General features: G+C 35.1%; 4 protein-coding genes across 6 annotated transcripts; 2 read left to right on the plus strand and 2 right to left on the minus strand.

Annotated features, from left to right (window-relative positions):
* Positions 1 to 4732: 4732 nt before the first annotated feature.
* Positions 4733 to 6338, minus strand: Rfc3 (replication factor C subunit RfC3). The gene is made up of 8 exons (XM_070657853.1): positions 6227 to 6338; positions 6102 to 6166; positions 5911 to 6038; positions 5671 to 5833; positions 5452 to 5611; positions 5156 to 5367; positions 4996 to 5073; positions 4733 to 4925 (listed from the first exon to the last, which is right to left on the minus strand). Exons 1-8 carry the CDS (start codon positions 6238 to 6240, stop codon positions 4783 to 4785), a joined length of 963 nt encoding a protein of 320 aa, XP_070513954.1. The 5' UTR covers positions 6241 to 6338; the 3' UTR covers positions 4733 to 4782.
* A 104-nt stretch (positions 6339 to 6442) lies between these two features.
* Positions 6443 to 7263, plus strand: LOC139103318 (ERI1 exoribonuclease 3). The gene has a single exon (XM_070657859.1). The coding sequence runs from the start codon at positions 6443 to 6445 to the stop codon at positions 7169 to 7171; it is 729 nt and encodes a 242-aa protein (XP_070513960.1). The 3' UTR covers positions 7172 to 7263.
* Spd-2 (spindle defective 2) lies at positions 7175 to 13580 on the minus strand. 2 transcript variants are annotated; one of them, XM_070657825.1, is made up of 20 exons: positions 13269 to 13580; positions 12932 to 13050; positions 12730 to 12804; positions 12511 to 12659; positions 12110 to 12435; positions 11868 to 12040; positions 11338 to 11799; positions 10796 to 11023; positions 10506 to 10717; positions 10175 to 10438; positions 9991 to 10099; positions 9549 to 9915; positions 9308 to 9475; positions 9035 to 9245; positions 8786 to 8956; positions 8523 to 8709; positions 8240 to 8438; positions 8015 to 8153; positions 7714 to 7895; positions 7175 to 7605 (listed from the first exon to the last, which is right to left on the minus strand). In XM_070657825.1, exons 1-20 carry the CDS (start codon positions 13367 to 13369, stop codon positions 7272 to 7274), a joined length of 4176 nt encoding a protein of 1391 aa, XP_070513926.1. In that variant the 5' UTR covers positions 13370 to 13580; the 3' UTR covers positions 7175 to 7271. The 2 variants fall into 2 exon arrangements, with proteins under 2 accessions (XP_070513926.1, XP_070513925.1); XM_070657824.1 differs by having other exon boundaries at positions 12730 to 12858.
* Positions 13581 to 13992: 412 nt separating this feature from the next.
* On the plus strand, positions 13993 to 19173 carry LOC139103305 (nardilysin). Of its 2 annotated transcripts, none has more exons than XM_070657827.1 (14): positions 13993 to 14454; positions 14851 to 14939; positions 15024 to 15172; positions 15247 to 15360; positions 15436 to 15631; positions 15698 to 15903; positions 15981 to 16151; positions 16241 to 16584; positions 16686 to 17186; positions 17315 to 17465; positions 17546 to 17679; positions 17773 to 18151; positions 18282 to 18768; positions 18861 to 19173. In XM_070657827.1, the coding sequence occupies exons 1-14, from the start codon at positions 14129 to 14131 to the stop codon at positions 19034 to 19036; spliced, it is 3423 nt and encodes a 1140-aa protein (XP_070513928.1). In that variant the 5' UTR covers positions 13993 to 14128; the 3' UTR covers positions 19037 to 19173. The 2 variants fall into 2 exon arrangements, with proteins under 2 accessions (XP_070513928.1, XP_070513927.1); XM_070657826.1 differs by having other exon boundaries at positions 13995 to 14454; positions 16241 to 16605.
* Positions 19174 to 19632: the final 459 nt, after the last annotated feature.

Genomic DNA, 19632 nt, shown 5'->3' on the forward strand with positions numbered 1-19632 from the left:
GATCAAAAGTGATAAAAACACATATTGATTTAAAACCAATCCTTTAATCGGTAGCAGAACGTCATTTATTACCGCGGCCTCTCGAACCTGTATTAAATCAGGTGTGATTGCCACAATTTTAAACGACCACATTCGAACCCGCAAATGCGAGGTGAGAATGTGAACCGATGAGTTTCCTGTAAGCGTACCCGTTTTATCAAGATTCTCAAAATGTCACCTATATAGCACGTTCGAGATAAGCGTGTTGCATAAGCGCCAGTGGGAAATTCAAGCTTTACGAAAGGAAAGCACAGGGAAAGAGAGAGAAAGAGATAAGGAAAGAGAGAGAGAGAGAGAGAGAAAGAGAAAGAGCGAAAAAGAGAGGGAGGAAAAAGGAAAGCTGAACGCTTTCGATAAGCTTTCCGGTTAGTTCTCAAGTTTTCGATTAGTTTTTCGGTTACGCGACTCGCGATTTCCCGCGGATATAAACGTTCGTTGTATCCGCGGGATATAGATTATCGGATATTTACCGCGGGAGAGGAGCACCGCCGTAGGGAGGATGGAAAACGCGCGAGAAAGGGGCAGGGTGGCGCGGGCCGTGGGTGAAATCCCGGGCGCCGCGGAGGGGGGGGAGGGGGATGCGATTGAGATTAAGCGGAAATGCGAGTCTACCTGCCGTCACGACCTCGCTTTTATTCACGTCCTGCTTTGCGACTCTTGTATGGTTTTGCGTCGAGAGTTATACCCGTGTGAAATTGAATTTCAATCCGTCGTCACGGCCGACACGCGGAGCCCAACCTACTACTTACGAAGGGAAGAAAGAGAACGGCACCTTATTGTTCGCGGGGTGGCATTCGCGAGCGAGAAAACTCGCGGCCTGCTGGCGTTTCGCGCAAAGCCTCTACGTGTCGTTTGGCTATTTTGCGCCCGTTAAATCTGCATACGGACCACTCGGGATCCGTCGGACGTCCTCTCGGTCGCGTATTTCTTCTGCGAGCCCAATGTCGAATTCCTATCGACGGGAATACGGCCGTGAGACCGCCGTTCGTCCAGCACGTCGTTGTCTCTAATTTACCGCCGCGTTCATATAAACATGCTGACAAGTAAGGCCGCAAATTGAATCGGTCATTTTGGTAGGAAAGAATTATTTTTAGAAGTTCTATTTTTTAAAAGAAAAAAAAAAGAGGGAAATGTAAAAAGTTATATTAAAAGTTAACTAAACTAAACCGTACGATATTTTGCGTTTTGTCGATTTATTAATACTCTACTTTTTTTTAATCATATATTATGTATAAGATTAAATAAAAAATTTATTTTTTTCTGCGCATGACTGTAACGTTTCCGCATAAAGTAATCACATGTAAAAATTTACTTTTTACGCCTGTGAAAGTGATCTATTTCAAAATAATATGTAAATAATTATAAACAACGGCGAGAAAATAAAAGATTAATTATTCCGTTCTGTTAGCCGTAATAGTTTTACGTTCAATCATAGATATGCGATGTTTAATCGTGACGTATGGTATGACGGCAATGAAAAATCTTCCTATGACATATATGACGTAAAGTACAGAACTCTTTGGGCAGATAACGCGTTGAACAAGCAGGGCTTTCTGCCCAAGCAAATAAACAGAAAGTCTGGGCGTGCTTTTAAGCAAGTAACGGAAGACACTTGGCAATCATTCTTCCGGAGCCGGACGGCCGGCCTAAAACGAAAGTTCAAGAGAGGATACGCTGTGTCAAAGTTAAGCCTGGAACGTGGATTACGTATACTCGCGAAGACGTAGTTAACCCCACGCTAGCACTGATATACTAATTGAATTAGTTATTTCGAAGCAGAAAGTTAAGGGCACGTCTGCGCCAAGTTTTCAACATGAAATAGCTGGCAGAATCGACGTGCTAGCACGCCGAGTTCGAAAGTTCTTATTAACCCGGAAGTTTCGTTCAGTATCGCGCCTGAGTGTTATTTAATTACTAATTCGAAGAATATGTGGCCTAGCGCGCTTTTATGAGGGACGGAGAGAACTTTTCCCCCGATTAATTTCAACGCCCCCCTTGCCTTTTTCGCGCCCGCCCCTTTCCCCCTTTCCACCAGTAGGCCGATGTCGATTATTAATAATAGATCTTTGGAATGCCGGTTACGCGAGAGGTAGTTTCTGCGGGATCCAGTCCGCCGCTCGTCGCACGGAGAACTGTCCGTTTTAATTACCGCGATTGTTTCCCCGATTAATTTCTCGCTCTTTTATTTGTTTTATTTATTTTATTTTATTTTTCATAATCACACCTGCGCCCCGTCCTCGCTCTGCGAGCACTGTTAACGCGAAATGCTACTTAATGAGAAGATGAATAATTATAATCTCGCGCTAGCGATGGCACGCACTTATCGGGAAAGGGGGGTTTAATTTGCGCATGATAACACTCGCGAAATGAATCAGAGGGATTAACAATTAATTTTATCGGGAGCAAAATCCACTGCTACTCGAACATCTCTTCGAACTCCCCACTTGAGTGGAGTGCGCCTAGTTTCCGCTCTTTTAGCCGCGAACGGCGGGTTACAGAGGGAGGTGGAAAAAGGGTAAGGGGCACCGGCGCGGGCGATTAAGATATTTTATACATGTAAAGTATCCTATCTTTCGGTACGGCAAATTTTAACGATAAGTTCTTTGATGAATAATGAGTCGATTTTTCTTTCCGACGGTGTTACGACAGAAAGAAGTTTTATTCCCGGCACGCAGGGGGAGGGGGGGAGGAGGAGATTGTGTTGTAACAGATCAAGCAAAGACTCGCCGTTGGAATGTTACAAAAATCGAGGAACATGAATATAGGGATAATGTTGTTGCTTATCAACGTCGGGCTGCTTAGAAATGTTCTCCGATTCGATTAACAATATGCAATATCGCGATTAAATCCCACGGCCTGGTATCCCCCGTGAAATCTCATTACTCCCGTCGGATGAAGGATTTAACGTCCATCGCGACGTGATGGGTACGTCTGTGGGCATCGGCGGAAAAACCTATTAAAATAGGACCCCCTGAACGTAAGCCCCGATTCGCGGAATATTAGTAACATTTGGGGAAATATGGAGAATCGTACGTACGGCGGATCGCAGGCGGAAGGGGAGTTAATGGCATACCGGGACTAGCGTTGGGTCATTCCACTTGCACGGGTTGCATATAGGTTTACGGTGCCAGGATGATGGGTCTCGCCGCGCTGCGAGAGGATATAAGCCGCTTTATGCTCTGCTCCCGCGTCTACAGCTGTAACGCTTGTCGCGCGAGTTCTCGACGCGGTAGATACCGGACGGCCGACCGGCCTTGTGAATTAAAGCGGATATCTTCCGCGATATTCCGACTTTATCGATTAGGCCGCCGTAAATTCAGCACGAACGCGAAAACGCGTGCATAATTAACTTGTTGTTCCTTCTCGTCGTTCTCAACGACGCTCGTCACCGTGGACCTTTCACCCCCTATTAGCGCGCATCTATCTTTCACGTAATCTGCAGACGCCACTTGTATAGCAACGCGTTGAACAGAAACTGCCGCGAAGAATATTCTATGTTAAAAGGAAAAAAAAAAAAAAAAAAAAAAAAAACGACCGTTATGTAAAATAATAGAAAATTTAACATTACAGTGAATAATTAACGTAAAAATCAGAGAGGAGTAAAAGCGGTTCCGCCGGCGGTTACTTTGATAAAATTTCTAACGGTTTTGCGAATCTCTGTTATTTGCATTATTTTTATAAACGATCCCGAAGTCTTCGCTGACGTTTTTTGACAATTTTTTCACGTGAAATCAAACGAACTTGTAGATTTTCTAGTCGCGTGCGTTGCCGTGCGGTTTTTAGGCGCGGTATGCGAGAAATAACGTTGACGTGAGGTCAGCCTTAAATTTCTACAAGGGGAGGGTCTTTATACGAAACTCGCATGCCCGAAGTTTCGATGTGGTTCCCCGTCGACGTGATGCTTGAACGATCGCGTGCTGATTGGACGGCATTTGTCGGAGTCGGACTACTGTCGGTCTACTAGTCCCGCTTGCGAGATCAAGAGTATGGAATACACTGATTGCAAGCTTGTAGCCCGGAGCCGTAGAGTTTACCTCCCTCTCCCTTTCCAAGCCCGTGTTTGCTGTCTGCTCTCGTGAAAGTTATCATCTCCTGAATGAAGTTTGCACTTTTCCCTGCACGTAAGGAGATCATCACGTTCCCGAAGGGGTAAAGGTAGCGGAAGAAAGGCGGCGACGAGTAGGACGGGACTATAATTTATGACATGAGGAATCAATGGTGACTCGGCTGATTCGCGACTCACGCTTTGACGGGTTATTTCTAGATTTTTGTGTGTCGCCGATAAGAGGCACGCCAGAACGTAATTAAGCGTAGGAACTGAGCAACGATAGCAATCTCATATTGTAACTTATATCTAAGATATAAACATTGCTTTATAGTCCTATTACTTTCGGACGGAAAAAATGTCACGGACGGAGTTATAGATCAATCGTAAATATCTGATCCGGTCCACTGTATCGACAATTTTATTACACTTTTATGATATATACGTGATTTCTACATTCTTATCATATATCTAGAAAAATATGAACTCGTATATCTCTCATAAGAAGTGTAAAAAATCGTACTTATCTTTTTACGAAATAGAAAAAATATGCTTACTATTTTCATATTTATATGCTAATGCATATGTTATGAGACAAAACATAATTTTTATCCCGCGAAAGAATAGAAAGTATTTTTAAATTTATAATAGAAAATAGAAAATTTCTTTTTTAATTACCTTGCGTGATACAAAAGATCTTATACCTCGATATCGCGAGCTTTATAAAATGCTGATATAAGAGCATTTAATTGGATGTCGTCGCGACATCCAGCAGCCAGTCTTTTTTCTATGTCTGCCATTTTGCACAGTAAGTCGATAAATATCGCATCGGGAAAATCAACTGAAAAACATATTTATTAATAATAATTGCAACATTTTCATATAAATAGAGATAAAAATTCAGGACGTACTTTTAACTACACAGGCGTGAACTTCTGTCAATATATCTTGCAGGGCGAGTCCTTTGTTCAATTTCAACTCTTTAATTTCTATGTAACATATAAATTAAAGATCATATAAAATTATATTGAATATGGAGAGCTATCTTAATTTTTTGTTGAAAAAGGATACTTTGGTAACATGTATCATAAGGCTCGTTCAACAACCAATTTACGATCGTATTGATATCTTTTGGTAACGGGTGCCCAACACAATTATACACATTATTTTCATTTACTATGCCGTAAGCAAGCCATGTGCTTTGAAGTACGCTTACAACTTTCCTCATATCACCACCACTTAATGTCATTAATGCTTGTTTTCCATCTTCTGTTACTTTTAAGCTATAAAATATTTTATTAATTAAAAAGCTTAAAATCAAAGAATTCAAAAAAGCCACGACAAATATAAAATAAATCGCCACTCACTTTTCTGCTTCAATGACATGGTTTAATCTCGGCATTATCTGTTCTGCCTCAAGAGGTAAGAACCTAAACCTAGTGCAACGAGACTGCAAAGCTGGAATGATCTTGTTGAGGTAGTTGCATATAATGCAAAAACGCACGTTGTCCGTATATTTCTCAATAACTGAAAGTAAAATTCGAGATAAATATCTTGAAACTTACAAACAATGAGATAACGCTTACTTCTCCTGAGTGCATTCTGAGCGTCATTCGTCATCGCGTCTGCTTCGTCCAGAATAATTAATTTAAATGCAGATCTGTACATAGTGCCGGTGCTAGCAAAACTCAGGATTTGATCGCGCACAATACCTATACCTCGGTCGTCGGAGGCATTTAATTCCAGCACCTAAACGGGAAACACGGGAAATAAAATAAGAAGCACTAACGTAGAGATATAAAATTATTTGACGACAAATACACAACCATTGAATTGAATTGATTTGGAGTATAGAGTTTACGGGCACACGCCAGAATAGTGCTGGTCTTTCCTGTCCCCGGTGGCCCATACAGGAGAAGATGCGGCAGCTGGTTCTCGTCAATATACTTATTTACTGTAACATGTAATTTCCACGTTATAATGAAACGCGTACGTACACGGCGCCTTGTTTACTTACTTGTCTGGATTATCGTCTCGTGGGAAATAAGCTCGTCCAGAGTTTTGGGACGATACTTCTCGACCCTGAACACAAGTTTCTTAATTAGCTTTTGCCAATCGACGCTTCAAGCGTCTCGTACTCACCATGGTAAATTCATAATCTGCTCGTCGTTAGAACTGACCACCGTGCCGTAAAATCGCCGGCTTCTAATGTCACGTTTTATTTGAACGATTCGGAGGTTAGGTTGTTGCCGCGCGCTTCACCAACGCTAACAATCAGCTGACAACGATTTTGCGTCGCTGCAATGTGCGCGAAGTAAACGTGCTAAGTTAAACAAACTTGGTCTAAATATCTAAAACATGGCTCGTCAGATTCTCCGAAGGTTTCCGAGAACGACGGTCAATCGTTCCTGTCAGGTGGAACAAAAGTTTGAGTACCTTCTTGTGATGGACTTCGAAGCCACGTGCAAAAATAATGAGATGATCAAACCGCAGGAAATTATCGAGATACCATGTGCGGTGCTGTCCACTCAAGATTGGCAGCTGAAAGACACATTCCATACGTATGTGAAACCTAGAGTCCATCCCATCCTCACACCATTCTGCACAGAATTGACAGGGATCATGCAGGAAACGGTAAACGATCAGCTTTACTTCGCAGATGTATTCCCGAAATTTTGCGAGTGGTTAACTAAAGGCGAATACTTCGGCAAGCCTGAAAAGAGCACATTTGTAACATGCGGTAATTGGGACTTAAAAACCATGCTGCCAAGCCAGTGCGATTTAGACGGCCTTATTTTACCGGATTATTTTAAGCAGTGGATAGATTTGAAGCACACATTCTGTGATGCCACTGGATATTACCCGAAGAGTTTGAAGGACATGCTTGTACGATTAAATATTCCACTAAAAGGACACCTGCATTCAGGCATCGACGATGTAACAAATATGGTCTCGATAATATTAGCTTTAAAAGAAAATTATAATTTACTATTTAAAACCACCTCGTCATTAACAACTTCTACATTAAACGTACGAAATTACGAACAAATTGAAGTAAAGAGGAATGCATCGAAAAAAAACACGTAACAGTTTGTTAAAAATTAGTCTTTGTTTTTGTTAAATATCATTGTTATAAAATTTTTTAGTCAATCGTATAAATAAATATTCTGATTATCATATGTATAGATTATTGTCGCTTCACAACGACTTTGATTAACACATCTTGCTTACTATTCCTCGTATATATTTCAAGTACAGCTTGCATATTACGTTCTATTTTCTGTGAACATTGTATCTTTAAAGGAAAACTTTTTTTACTGGGTAACATTCCTTCCGCGGGAACAACACTTAAATAATTTGAATTGGATAGATTGGTCTGAAACGATTCAGCCACTTTGAAAAAATTAAGAATAGTCACGGTTGCCTCATTCTGTATCGGAGGAGTAAGTACGATCGTGGACGGAGTTACAGTAAATTGATCTTGTGATTCGGGATGTTGAACTTCGCGTTCTACCATAGTTCTGCATAACAAAATATTATTTTAATAAGAAATCTTTTATTAAAACTATATTTAGTGCTGATATAAAATAATAAAAAAGAAAATGTATAAATAAATAAAAATTTCTTACTGAAAAGCGAAGAAACTTGCACCACCTGCTTCATCTAAAAGAGTAGTATCGCTGATTAAAGACTGAAACATTTCCGATTCATCAGTATCATAATGCACAGGCAAAGTATCATCTGCACATGCTTCCACTGTGAGCATTATTTCATATTGTCGAACACCGGTGCACAGATCGTTCAAATTTTGCTATTAAAATAAATGTCATTATTACATAAAAAGCAGTAAAAAAATAATTAATTAATTAATTAATTAATAATTATAATTTAAATAAAATAATAAATTTAATAAAATAATTATATACTTACAATAGAATCGCGAATCGATGTTAAACCAGGAATGAGTTGCTCTCCGGGAAAAACTTTACATATTGGATGCACAATGTTCTTGAATGCCTCATCAGTATTCATATTTGATTCATTTAATTCTTTCATTTTGTTGTACAATCTAAAAAAATATATACGTTTATCAATTAGGATAATCAATGATAATAATAAATATTTATTCGTTTAAATATTTAATGTATTTTTTACCTGCGAATTCGCCAACGAGTAGGTTCATCACCATAAGTGATATTTATCGTCGCCACATGTGACACTTCTCTACATTGTAACAATGCAAAATCTTCTTTCTTAGGATGAAATTGTATTGATATTTCCTGAGTTTCTTTAGAATTAAGTATGACCTCTTTTGGATTTATACACCAACTGGAGTTTATTGTCGGAAAAATAACTGAAATATATAAATGCATTTATCTCTATGAAATTCGTATAAAGTATGTAATGCATATAAAAGCTAATACGGATTACTTCAAACCTTTCGGTACAATTGTGACTTTGACGAACGCACGTAAGTCACCGATGTTGTGCAATGTAATAGATGCGTTCAAAGTTGTAGTTTCAGAATAGAGATTGCCAAGTGGCAACCACATTTTCCCATTAGCATCTTTATAAGTACTTGTAATTTTTACCTTACTACAGCCACCGTATCCATACAAAGGTATCTGCCAATTTACATTATAAATATTTTAAGCCCTTAAAAAAGAGTCAGTTAATATATTTAATATTAAGTTTACCTACTCTTTTTAACTGTTGAGAATCATTAGTCTCTTTTGTATAATGTTTGATGGTAATTTTCCCAACTACTGGGCCTGCACAGCATGGATTAAACATGACTGCAAGTATTTTACTTTCTTGACGTTGCATTGCCAATACCATACTCGTGTTGATCATCTGTTTATCTCCGACAAACTAGATTTATAAATAAAAGCAATCGATAAATTTTTATTATATTAATTTTATTATAATAATTTATTATAATAAAAATACCTTAAAACTTTTACTGTCATCACATATATCTACTTGAATTTTAATCTTGTTATTGCTTGTATTGCGAATCGTAAACTCTTTAATCTCACTTTTTCCAGTTTTCACACTACTCCATACTAAGGCAGCATGTGTAGCTCTGATCGGAATTGTATTTCCACTTACTGTACTAGATATCGTACTTATTGGTGAATTTCTATCAAAAGGTCCAGATCTATACATAAAGAGATTATATTGTTTATTATTACAATAATTTTTATATGTATATAAACTTACTTAGTGGAAGTTACACTTTGTGGTGATGTTGCTGGACTTAGATATGTAACATTATTAGGCGTATGACAACGTAAATAATTTTCCTTTTCTGATTCTAACGATTTTTGTTCGGTACTTATAATATAATGATAAACATTGTTCCCGGCAACCAATTTAATCTTTGCATATCTAAAAAAAATTTAAAATAAAAAACAATAAGTAGTAAATAATACAATTTTATAATTTACAAATTTATTATTACCTTTCATGATTTATGGAGTTTGTAGAAAATTGTGTTTTATCTACAATTAAAAATGAACTCTTTTCTCCAACTTGCAAGAATATACTATCTGGTGTTATTAAAAAATCTGGCATTGCATTGGAATGTTCAATTGGTACGACAGTAGCGAACACGTGAGTTGCCACATTTCCCAAATTAACGATATTTATCAATTTGCCTTGCTGTCTTGGAACAACTATAGGTAATTCTGTATCAATAATTTGAATTTTATAAATATACATCTGTGCATAAAGAGGTATTTCTTTTCTGAATAATATAGTGCCATCCTTGTGATGTACATTTATAATTAATTTACTTTTCCAATGATGTGGTTGTCTCTGTGGAGAATCTAATCAACGAAACTTTTTTTAATAGAGAAACATATATACATAAAAAATATATCCAATATAAAAAATATATTTACCTATTAATGTAGACCGCGATTTTTCACATTTTATATTGATAGTCGATTTTTCAAATGATTTAAGTGTGAATCGCGTTGGTTCATCAATACTAAACATTTTTAATGCATCCTATAATAATTAAAAGAATATTAATTAGTTTTCAATACATCGATTTAATAACACATAAATAAAATCATATCTTACATGTGATATAGAGAGTTGCACAGGTACATCAATGTTATTTTTATTATAAAATGTTATAGGTAATACTTTTGTCGTTTCCTCTGTAATATTTTGAAAAATCAATTTTTGCTCGTCAAAAGGATATATGACGTCAAGTTCAAGTTGTGTTGGACTAACAAAAATCTTATGGTTTATAGACCATTTTGATTTTGCTACCATATCCGACAAAAGGATATTTAACACTACAAAAAGTGGCTGGCACATTTTTGTTACTTTTATTTCAATCTAAAAAGGAAAAAAATTCAACATTGGTCCAAAGTAAGATTTATTTTTAACTGATATTGAATTATACCTTTGTAGATTGGGATCCATTAGGATTTATTAAAGTTCCTTCTGAAGGTATATTTAACTCAATGTTTTGTTTGTTTCCTCTTATTTCAATTAATTTAAAACTGTATGTAATCCATCTATCTCCACTGTTTATAAGCTCAATATTAACTTCGTTCGTTATACCAACGATGCAGTTGCATAATTCTTCTGTATTTGTGCCAAGAATAACAGCTTCTAAAAAAGTAAAAGAAAAAAATTTAATATATATCGTATCTGTGACGTATAAAGAAAAATAAATTAAATAATATTTACTGGTTAAATCGGACTGTATTTCCGAGTTTGCTGGGAGCAATAAGTTATTAGACGTATCCTTTTCTTTTGACACGTCTTTACTTTGTATATTTAAATTATTATAGCTTTCTTCATCAAAACTCTTTCTGTTCATTTTAAGGGATATATTAGATAAGGCATGCAATTTGTCATTGCATGGTAATGTGGAATTTTGTAAAGGAAACGCAAAATCTGATGTAGATGTGACACCTATTAAAATATTTATATATTAAAGTTTTAATACAATATGTCAATATTAAACATATATCACAAATAGAGCTGAAAAAAATAGTTACTACAATTACGATTACTAGTAATAAAAAAAAACATTATTACCAATCCTGATTTCAAGACGAAGTGATCGTAATCGGTAATTATGTTTTTTTTTATTACAAGTAATCGTAATGATCCAGATATTGATCTACCAATATAATCACTATTTATACAGCTCAGATCACAAATATAATATTGAAATTAAAATATTGCACAATAAAATAATAGTTTCTAAAGATCTTAATATATACCTGAATCTGAGATATACGATGTTAAATTTTTATCACTTTTTTTTTCTAGTTGTTTGTCATTTGTAGTTGAAAGAAGTGATGCTCTCATACATTCTTGCTTCTTATCAATTTCATTTGCAGTTTTATTTTTAGTTTTACTATCTAGTGATAATTTAGCTGAAAAATTTTCTATATTAATGTCATCAAATTTTTTAGAAACACCAGTAGGTATTGCTGATATTGCCAGGATGGAATTTTCATTAGAAGGCAACTTGAAAGTTTCTGTTCTTGTATTGTCTGGCAGTATTGAACTTTTTTTCTTCTTTTGTGCCATTAAAAGCTTATCAACCAATCGTCGCGGAGTCTTGCTATTAATATCATGTAAAGTATTTATAATAGTGTTTAAACTTATAATACTATTTTCATCTATATCCTTTGCTGCACTTGAAATAAATGTATCCTCTTTCTCCATTGTCGACATTCCTACAATAATTTTTTTTTTTTTTTTTGCATAAAGAAATATAATTTAATTGAAAACTATGTATAATTACCATCTGTCATGATAGTTGACTCAACTAACGCTTGTAATTTGCCCTTCCTTACAGGAGATTCCAAAGTAACGCCAATACTTGGCCTCATTTTTTCATTATTTCCCAAGCTTCCTATATTACGAGATTTACGTTCGAAGTATTGGCCAACAGATATTTTTCGTCCAGTACAAGATCTGTAATTCGGAAATTATGTTATTGCATCGTGTAAAATAATATATATATGCACATAAAAATATAATTACTCTGTTGTTAAATCTAACTCTCCATAGATACCAGAAAAAGAATCAATATTTATTTTTTGTTTTTCTGAATTCATGACTGGCATACAGTATGTGAGATCTTGCTGTCTGGAAGCCTCATCAATCGAGAATTGGTCGACTATTTTGGAGCCAGATAGAAATTCTTCATTATTGATTTCTGACATTATTTCGTCATTATTAAACTGTGCCATTACATCGTTTACACTGAAGTTAATACTATCAAAAGGTCTATTTATGGGAGACTGTCTTTTAGAACTGCTGCTGACACCAGATGAACGAGCTGTGATTTCATTAGGTTCAAAATTCACCTGAAATTTATTATATTTTATTTTTCTCAAAGTATTATAGTTTTAAATTCAAATTTATGAACTTTAAATACTTACACTGGCTATACTATCTTTACTTATTGTTGGATTTGTGCATTCTTTATCTAATTCAGATAAATAAGTTCCAACTAAAGGTAAAGTAAAACTGGAAATTGGTACACTGCCTGTTGTGTTCTGCACATTTGCATTGTTCTCTTTATTTGTGTCTAAAATAATTGTTTATAATTATCTGTGCCCAAATAAAATCCATATACTCTGTGACTCTCATATATTTACCTGTAGCTGATGGATTTGTATTACTACACTTCTGAAGAATTTTCCTAGCACATTCAAGCTCCATTTTAGAATAACCTAAATGTGAATAATTTACTTCCTGATTTTCCACTGTACTTATACCTGTGAGACCTGTTATCAATGTTGTATTAATACAACACTGAAGAACATTATTTACAAATTTGAATAACCTTGTTACATATACCTGAAAGTTCAAGAAGGCCCAAGGAGGAGTCATCTGCCTGTGTCTCAGGCTCACTTTGTAGATCCTGCTTACCCTTTTCCTTCTTTGAATGCACCATGTCAGTAAATCTGCTCTCTAACCTGCAACAAAACACTTTTAACATTCCATACTTTTATTAACATCCACTAAAATCAACTAGAGTCCATGACTCTCCACCCAGGCACAAGTATTTGACAGGAATATTAAGAGTCAGGTAAAAAGGAATGACTCAGAGGAGAAAGGCTCGAAACGCCTGTTGCTCCAATGTTTTTTTTTCTTACTTTTTGGGAAAAATTAAAACCAATCGTGAACAACGTACGTATTTTTTCTGCAAACAGTCGACGACGCCTGCGGGTACGGCGTGCTCATCACCGTGTCGCTCAGTATACCATGGTTCTTGGAGTTGATCGGCGTAAACATCGTGACGGAATCTTTGTTCTGACAGGCAGCTCGGCACAGACGGATCAGCGACTCTTCATTATCCCGTACGACTTCTCCGCGCTTCGTAGTCTTCGGATCTTAATAACCGATTGATTTACAGTTTAAATTTGAAAAGTCAGAGTCAGTCAGAGTAGGGAAACTCTCTTCAACTCTCTTACTCTTTCTTATTCACTGTTGTGCCAGTTGTGACCTGTTGTAGTTTGTGCTTCTTGCAAAAGCAGTAAAAAGTGGGGACGGATTTTCAGCGCCTCTATAGCTGTCCCTCCGGAAAAGACGAACTAAACGGGGTCATATGGGATATCGCGCTAAAATTAATGTTGATTGTTGCACTCTGCAAGTCCATAAGAATTTTGCCCAAAAATAGATAAACTTGTAAGAAAAAAAAAAAAAGGTGAAATTTAAATACCCTAAAAAATATAATGTAATTATAAAGTTTGATTAACTGAGTGCCTATGATACCCGTTTATTTAATATTTAACATGTTTCAATTATATCTTTTTTTGTCGTAATAATATTTATAAATTTAAATTTAAATTTTACGTGGTATCGTACATGTACTGTGCGAGCAATGTTTAAAATATGCATTGTAGTCAAAATGGAAGACCGAGATGTGATGGCGGAACAAAAAAAAAAATTTTAGAGAACCAACTCACAATCGTTATACATCTATGGTTTATGCTGGGTTTACGCTCCGTGTACGGATGATTTAGACGATGTTCAGACTTTACGGAGGCGCGTATGACACGTGCACTCTATTTTTTTCAACGACGACTGACCATTGTCAGCTGTGTGCCTAGACATGTATCGAGCGGAGGTGGAGTGCTGCTAAAGAAAATTCCGTCAAGTCCACGAGAAAAGAAGTCGAAGGCGATTAGAAATTCTCAAGCGTGCTCTCTTTTCGGATCGAATTTCGACGATCGACCTAATTTCCGTGCCGACTGCTCGCAGTGCTCGCACGCCGACACAATGCCGGAGATGGAATGCAAAGCCGAGAATGAGGAGCATTGTCAAGTCGAGTATCTAGAGACGCCCGTCAAGTCGGAGAACGACAAGAAGGAGTATAGGTAAGCGTACGACGGAGATAAATATGGTCCCGATCAAAATAAATGTGGGAAAGATATTATTCTGTGTGACGGTAATCTTGCGAGAAAGATAACGCATTTCGTAAAAGGGTTAACTTTTAACTCTGCTTTTAGCTAATACTATTTCCTCTGTTCACCTGGCCTGATTATTTTAATTTTTTAGTATGCTTAACTCGGCATCTACTTAAACCTTATGTCTGTCTCTGTGTCTTTTCTAAAGAAATAACTAAATAGCTGTAAGATAGAGTTTACTGACAAGTTTAAACAACTAATACTTTGCATTAATCTGGATTACACTGGAAACAGAGTTAAAAAACTTTAAACAAAAAAAAAAAGAGTTAAAAAATTTTTTATTAATTGCCCTTTTTTTAATTCTAGAGTCATTAAACTGCCAAATGGTTTAACAGCTTTGTTAATATCTGATGTTCATTCAAACACCTGTGCTTCTGAAGATGGAGATGATCAAGGTAAAACATATGTAAATTCAAATGTATTAATTTATGAAGTAATATTTTATAAAAATGTTTATTAATAATTCTTAATAATTATAGAATCTAGTGAAAATGAAACTGAGGATGAAGAGAGTGATGAAGAGGATGAAGGAGAAGAAGGGGATGATGAAGATGAAAATGATATAAGTGATGAGTATGATGAAGAAGATAGCTCAACTGTTAAACGAGTTAAAAGAGATGAAAAAAAGGTACAATTAAAGCAATGTGTGGTATAATATAGTGTAATAATCTATTATTTATATATATATATTTTTTTTAATAGGCAGCATGTGGCTTATGTGTAGGAGTAGGCAGTTTTAGTGATCCACCAGAAGTTCCAGGCATGGCACATTTTCTGGAACACATGGTTTTCATGGGTTCTGAAAAATATCCACAAGTATTAAAACACAATACATAAATTTACTATAAATTTATTTGCTTGTACATTTAAGCATTTAAATGTTATTTTTAGGAAAATGATTTCGATGCATTTATCAGTAAGCGCGGTGGCTTTACTAATGCCTCGACGGATTGCGAGCATACAACATTTTACTTTGATATCCAAGAAAAACACTTGTTCTCAGCTCTCGATCGTTTTGCTCAATTTTTCATTAAGCCTTTGATGAAAAAGGATGCCATTACGCGAGAAAGGGAGGCTGTAGAAAGCGGTATATAAATCGTAATCATAACATTGATAATGAAACTTGCAGTCTTGATACACTATGTTCATATAGAATTTCAGTTGGCCTTACCTTGTGATGAGAATAGGAAGGAACAGTTGTTTTCATCCTTTGCACGAACTGGTCACCCGGCCAACAAGTTTATTTGGGGCAATTTAATAACTTTAAAAGAAAACGTGGAGGACGATAAATTATACGAAGAATTGCACAAATTCAGAGAACGTCATTACAGCGCTCACAGAATGAAATTAGCTATACAGGTAACTTGATTAAAACTACTATGAGAATAATTGCAAAATATTAATATTAATTCATAGCACAATACATTTCTTTGTAGGCGAGATTACCATTGGATACATTGGAAAAGTATGTTACATCGTGCTTTGCCGATATACCAAGTAACGGGTTGCCTCCTGATAATTTTATCGAGTTTAAAGATGGTATTTCTTTTGATACTCCTGCTTTTCGAAAAATGTACAAAGTGAAGCCTTTTAAAGATGTCAGCCAAGTATGTAATTAAAATTGATAGAAAATTAATTTATTATTGCAACGACAATTTTTAATTAAAATAATATATTTTTATTGTTTATTTTACAGTTGGAAATAACGTGGACAATGCCTTCACTACTTCATCTCTACAAAAGTAAACCACATCAATATATTTCTTGGATTATTGGGCATGAAGGAAAAGGTTCTTTAATTAGTTATTTACGGAAGAAAATGTGGAGTCTTGATATGTTCAGCGGTAACAGTGAAAGCGGTTTCGAACATAGTTCCATGTATGCCTTATTAAAGCTTACTGTAGTACTCTCCTATGAGGGACAACAACATCTGGAAGAAGTTTTGGACGCGATATTTTCCTTTATCAACTTGCTGAAAAAAGAAGGTCCTCAGAAACGAATTTACGATGAGATTTATAAAATCGAAGAAAATAATTTTAGGTATAAAACTGTAATATACAAGTAGGTGAAAGTGTGCATGAAAAAAAAAAAACCATTGAAATATGTATGAAATATAACTTTTACTTGAAAATTTTTTTTAGATTTGCCGATGAAGAAGATCCAGCAGATTATGTGGAAGATTTGTGTGAAAGTATGCATTTTTATCCGCCACGCGATTATATTACTGGAAACGAGCTTTATTTCGAGTATAATCCAGATGCTATACAAAAATGTTTGGATTATTTGGTGCCAGAGAATGCGAATATTATGATTTTCAACGAAGATTTTGACTGCCTCGAACTGAATAAAGTCGAGCCGTGGTTCAAAACTAAATATCTAGACATCGATATACCAAAAGAATGGGTTGAACGCTGGAAAACCATCGAACCATTGCCAGATTTTCATTTACCATTACTAAATACATTCCTTACCAGCGATTTTTCAATAATTTCGCTGCCAAAGGAAGTTCCAAAATATCCTATTAAACTGCATAATGATCATATATCAGAAATTTGGTATCGTCCAGATTCCAAGTTTTGTTTGCCAGAATGTTACATAAATTTTCATTTTATTTCTTCTCTCGGATTTCAGTCGCCAAAAAAGTAAGTAATAGTATAAAGAGTTTAATATTTATGTTGGTAAAATAATTCATTTTGATTTATCACCATTATAATTTATGTATTATATTTACTTTATTAAAAATACAACGTTCTTATTAATGACATTTTAGTGCAGCTCTCTTGGAAATGTACTGCAATGTGCTGAAATTGTTATTAATCGAAGAATTATATCCAGCTATAGCGGCTGGATTTGATTATAATATTAGTACTACTGAGAAAGGTATTACAATAAAAATGAATGGATTTAACGAAAAACTACCGGTAAGTATACGTTAAATAATAATTCCAAATGCGGTAGAATTAAAAGTATAATTTTGAGATGCACATAATTTTTATTTCAGCTTTTATTGATGTCTATTGCAAAATACATGGTGGATTATCCATCTCTTGTTACGAAAGACTTATTTGAAATTGTGAAAGTGCAACAACTCAAGACATATTATAACACATTTATAAAACCTGGAAAACTCGTCAAGTACTGACTATTTACATAATTATAATGAATATGTAACTACATGATTAAAAGATTTACTAGTACTAATGAAATTTTTATCTTTCTCTTTTGCAGAGATGTAAGATTGTGGATATTGAGGCTTGTTCATTATACACACGTAGATATTCACACTGCTTTACATGGAATCAATTTTGAAGAATTTCGGGATTTTGTGAAAACTTTCACCAATCAATTGTACATTCAAGTCCTTGTACAAGGAAACATGACGTCAGAGGCTGCAATCGAGAGTATACGACAATGTATCGGCATAATTAATTGCGGTCCTTTACTCTCTTGTATGATGCCACAGATGAGAGTCACTCAGATACCCTTGGGCGCATGTTACTGCAAATTAAAAAATATCAATAAAATTGATGCAAATTCTGTAGTGACAAATTATTATCAAGCCGGTCAAACATCGATTGAGTTATCTGTGTTAATCGATCTAATGATCGTAAGTATTTATTAATATCGTTTTATATATTTTTGAATATTTAAGATTATTATTTTATATTTATTAATATTTGCATTTTTGTAATTTAAAACTTTTAATCGTGACACATTTATCCATACTTTCTTTTTAGATGATAATGGAAGAACCATTATTTAATCGACTAAGAACTCAAGAACAGCTTGGCTACGATGTTTCTTGCGTCCTTAGAGATGTAAATGGAGTTTTAGGATATTCCATTACCGTTCATACCCAGGCGGATAAATATACAACTGAACACGTGGACCAGCGGATTGAGGAATTTCTAAAATCATTTGATAAGATTCTGTGGGAATTTTCAGAAGAAGATTTGGACGATGTTAAGGAGGCATTGAGAAAATTGAAACAATGCGCCGATATCGATTTGGAAGAAGAAGTTAACAGAAACTGGAATGAGATCACAAAATGGCAGTATATGTTTGACAGACTCGAGAGAGAAGTGCTTGCAATAAAAGATATAAAAATCGACAAGTTGAGAGAATGGTGTGCAAAGCACAGACTGAATGGAAGCAACTTCAGGAAATTGAGCGTGCATGTCGTAGGAACTGATCCAAAGGAAAATGAAATTAATGAGGCAAATGGTAAGTAAATAATAAATTTCATCGATGTCTTAAACTTTATCGATGCTTAAATTTTATTTTTAATTACTGAAAACTTATTACTTGTATTATAGATACTGTAGAGGATCGTAAGAAAGCTCAGCATTTCTCTTTGGAATATATCATAGAGGATCAGCAGCGCAAAAAAACACAAGATTATTATGTTACCGATGTAGAAGATTATAAGAAAGATCTCTACGTTTATCCGGTAAGTGAAGGAATTAATCCTCTCAGAGCATTAAATAAATGATACTATAACAATAATAGTAGAAAGATAATAAAATGATAAATTACGAACTGCCTTATGATAATAAGGTTTTTTTTTATTTATTGAATAATGTTTAACATCCCTTACATGATAACAATAAAACGAAATATTACCATTAATTTATCATGTAACCATCTAGACTTATTGCCTCTCTACATTTTTTAAATATTAAGCTATATTATAATTGATCAAAATAAAACTACAAAAAGTAAGTATACCGTTTAAGGATTATTACTTCGATTAATTTTTCGTAAGAAAAATTACTCTGGTTATAATAACGTAGAATGTTTATCGGGAAATAAGGTACTCATTCAAGATATAATTTTTTTTTTCATATTCTTTTATTATATTCAAGACATGACAACACGTTTTTAATAAATCATTAAACTTTCGAAAATATCAGCCAACTATGCTCGAACCCTCTCAATCTCTTTCTTTCTTTTTCATCCCCCCCCCTCTCTCTCTCTCTCTCTCTCTCTCTCTCTCTCTCTCTCTCTCTCTCTCTCTTCTCTTCTCTTTACTCGTGTTAAGAGCTTTCTTACAGGAGTCAATTGAAAGTTTATCTTTTACAAAAGCCG

The sequence above is a fragment of the Cardiocondyla obscurior genome, linkage group LG06 (genome assembly GCF_019399895.1).
Source record: "Cardiocondyla obscurior isolate alpha-2009 linkage group LG06, Cobs3.1, whole genome shotgun sequence".
Taxonomy (NCBI): Eukaryota; Metazoa; Arthropoda; class Insecta; order Hymenoptera; family Formicidae; genus Cardiocondyla; species Cardiocondyla obscurior.

What these genes read in the sequence shown, in the direction of transcription:
- Rfc3 (XM_070657853.1), bottom strand. An exon ending in CGAGACGATAATCCAGACAA is followed by an intron (nt 6,039 to 6,101) that starts GTAAGTAAACAA and finishes TACATGTTACAG; the next exon opens with TAAATAAGTATATTGACGAG. An exon ending in TCAGAATGCACTCAGGAGAA is followed by an intron (nt 5,612 to 5,670) that starts GTAAGCGTTATC and finishes TTTTACTTTCAG; the next exon opens with TTATTGAGAAATATACGGAC.
- LOC139103318 (XM_070657859.1), top strand. Translation starts at nt 6,443, where the DNA reads ATGGCTCGTCAGATTCTCCGAAGGTTTCCGAGAACGACGGTCAATCGT.
- Spd-2 (XM_070657824.1), bottom strand. Translation starts at nt 13,369, where the DNA reads ATGTTTACGCCGATCAACTCCAAGAACCATGGTATACTGAGCGACACG. An exon ending in ACTGTTTGCAGAAAAAATAC is followed by an intron (nt 13,051 to 13,268) that starts GTACGTTGTTCA and finishes GTTTTGTTGCAG; the next exon opens with GTTAGAGAGCAGATTTACTG. An exon ending in ACTCGTTGGCGAATTCGCAG is followed by an intron (nt 8,154 to 8,239) that starts GTAAAAAATACA and finishes ATATTTTTTTAG; the next exon opens with ATTGTACAACAAAATGAAAG.
- LOC139103305 (XM_070657826.1), top strand. Translation starts at nt 14,129, where the DNA reads ATGACACGTGCACTCTATTTTTTTCAACGACGACTGACCATTGTCAGC. An exon ending in AAGGGAGGCTGTAGAAAGCG is followed by an intron (nt 15,632 to 15,697) that starts GTATATAAATCG and finishes ATGTTCATATAG; the next exon opens with AATTTCAGTTGGCCTTACCT. An exon ending in TGTTAATCGATCTAATGATC is followed by an intron (nt 18,152 to 18,281) that starts GTAAGTATTTAT and finishes CTTTCTTTTTAG; the next exon opens with ATGATAATGGAAGAACCATT.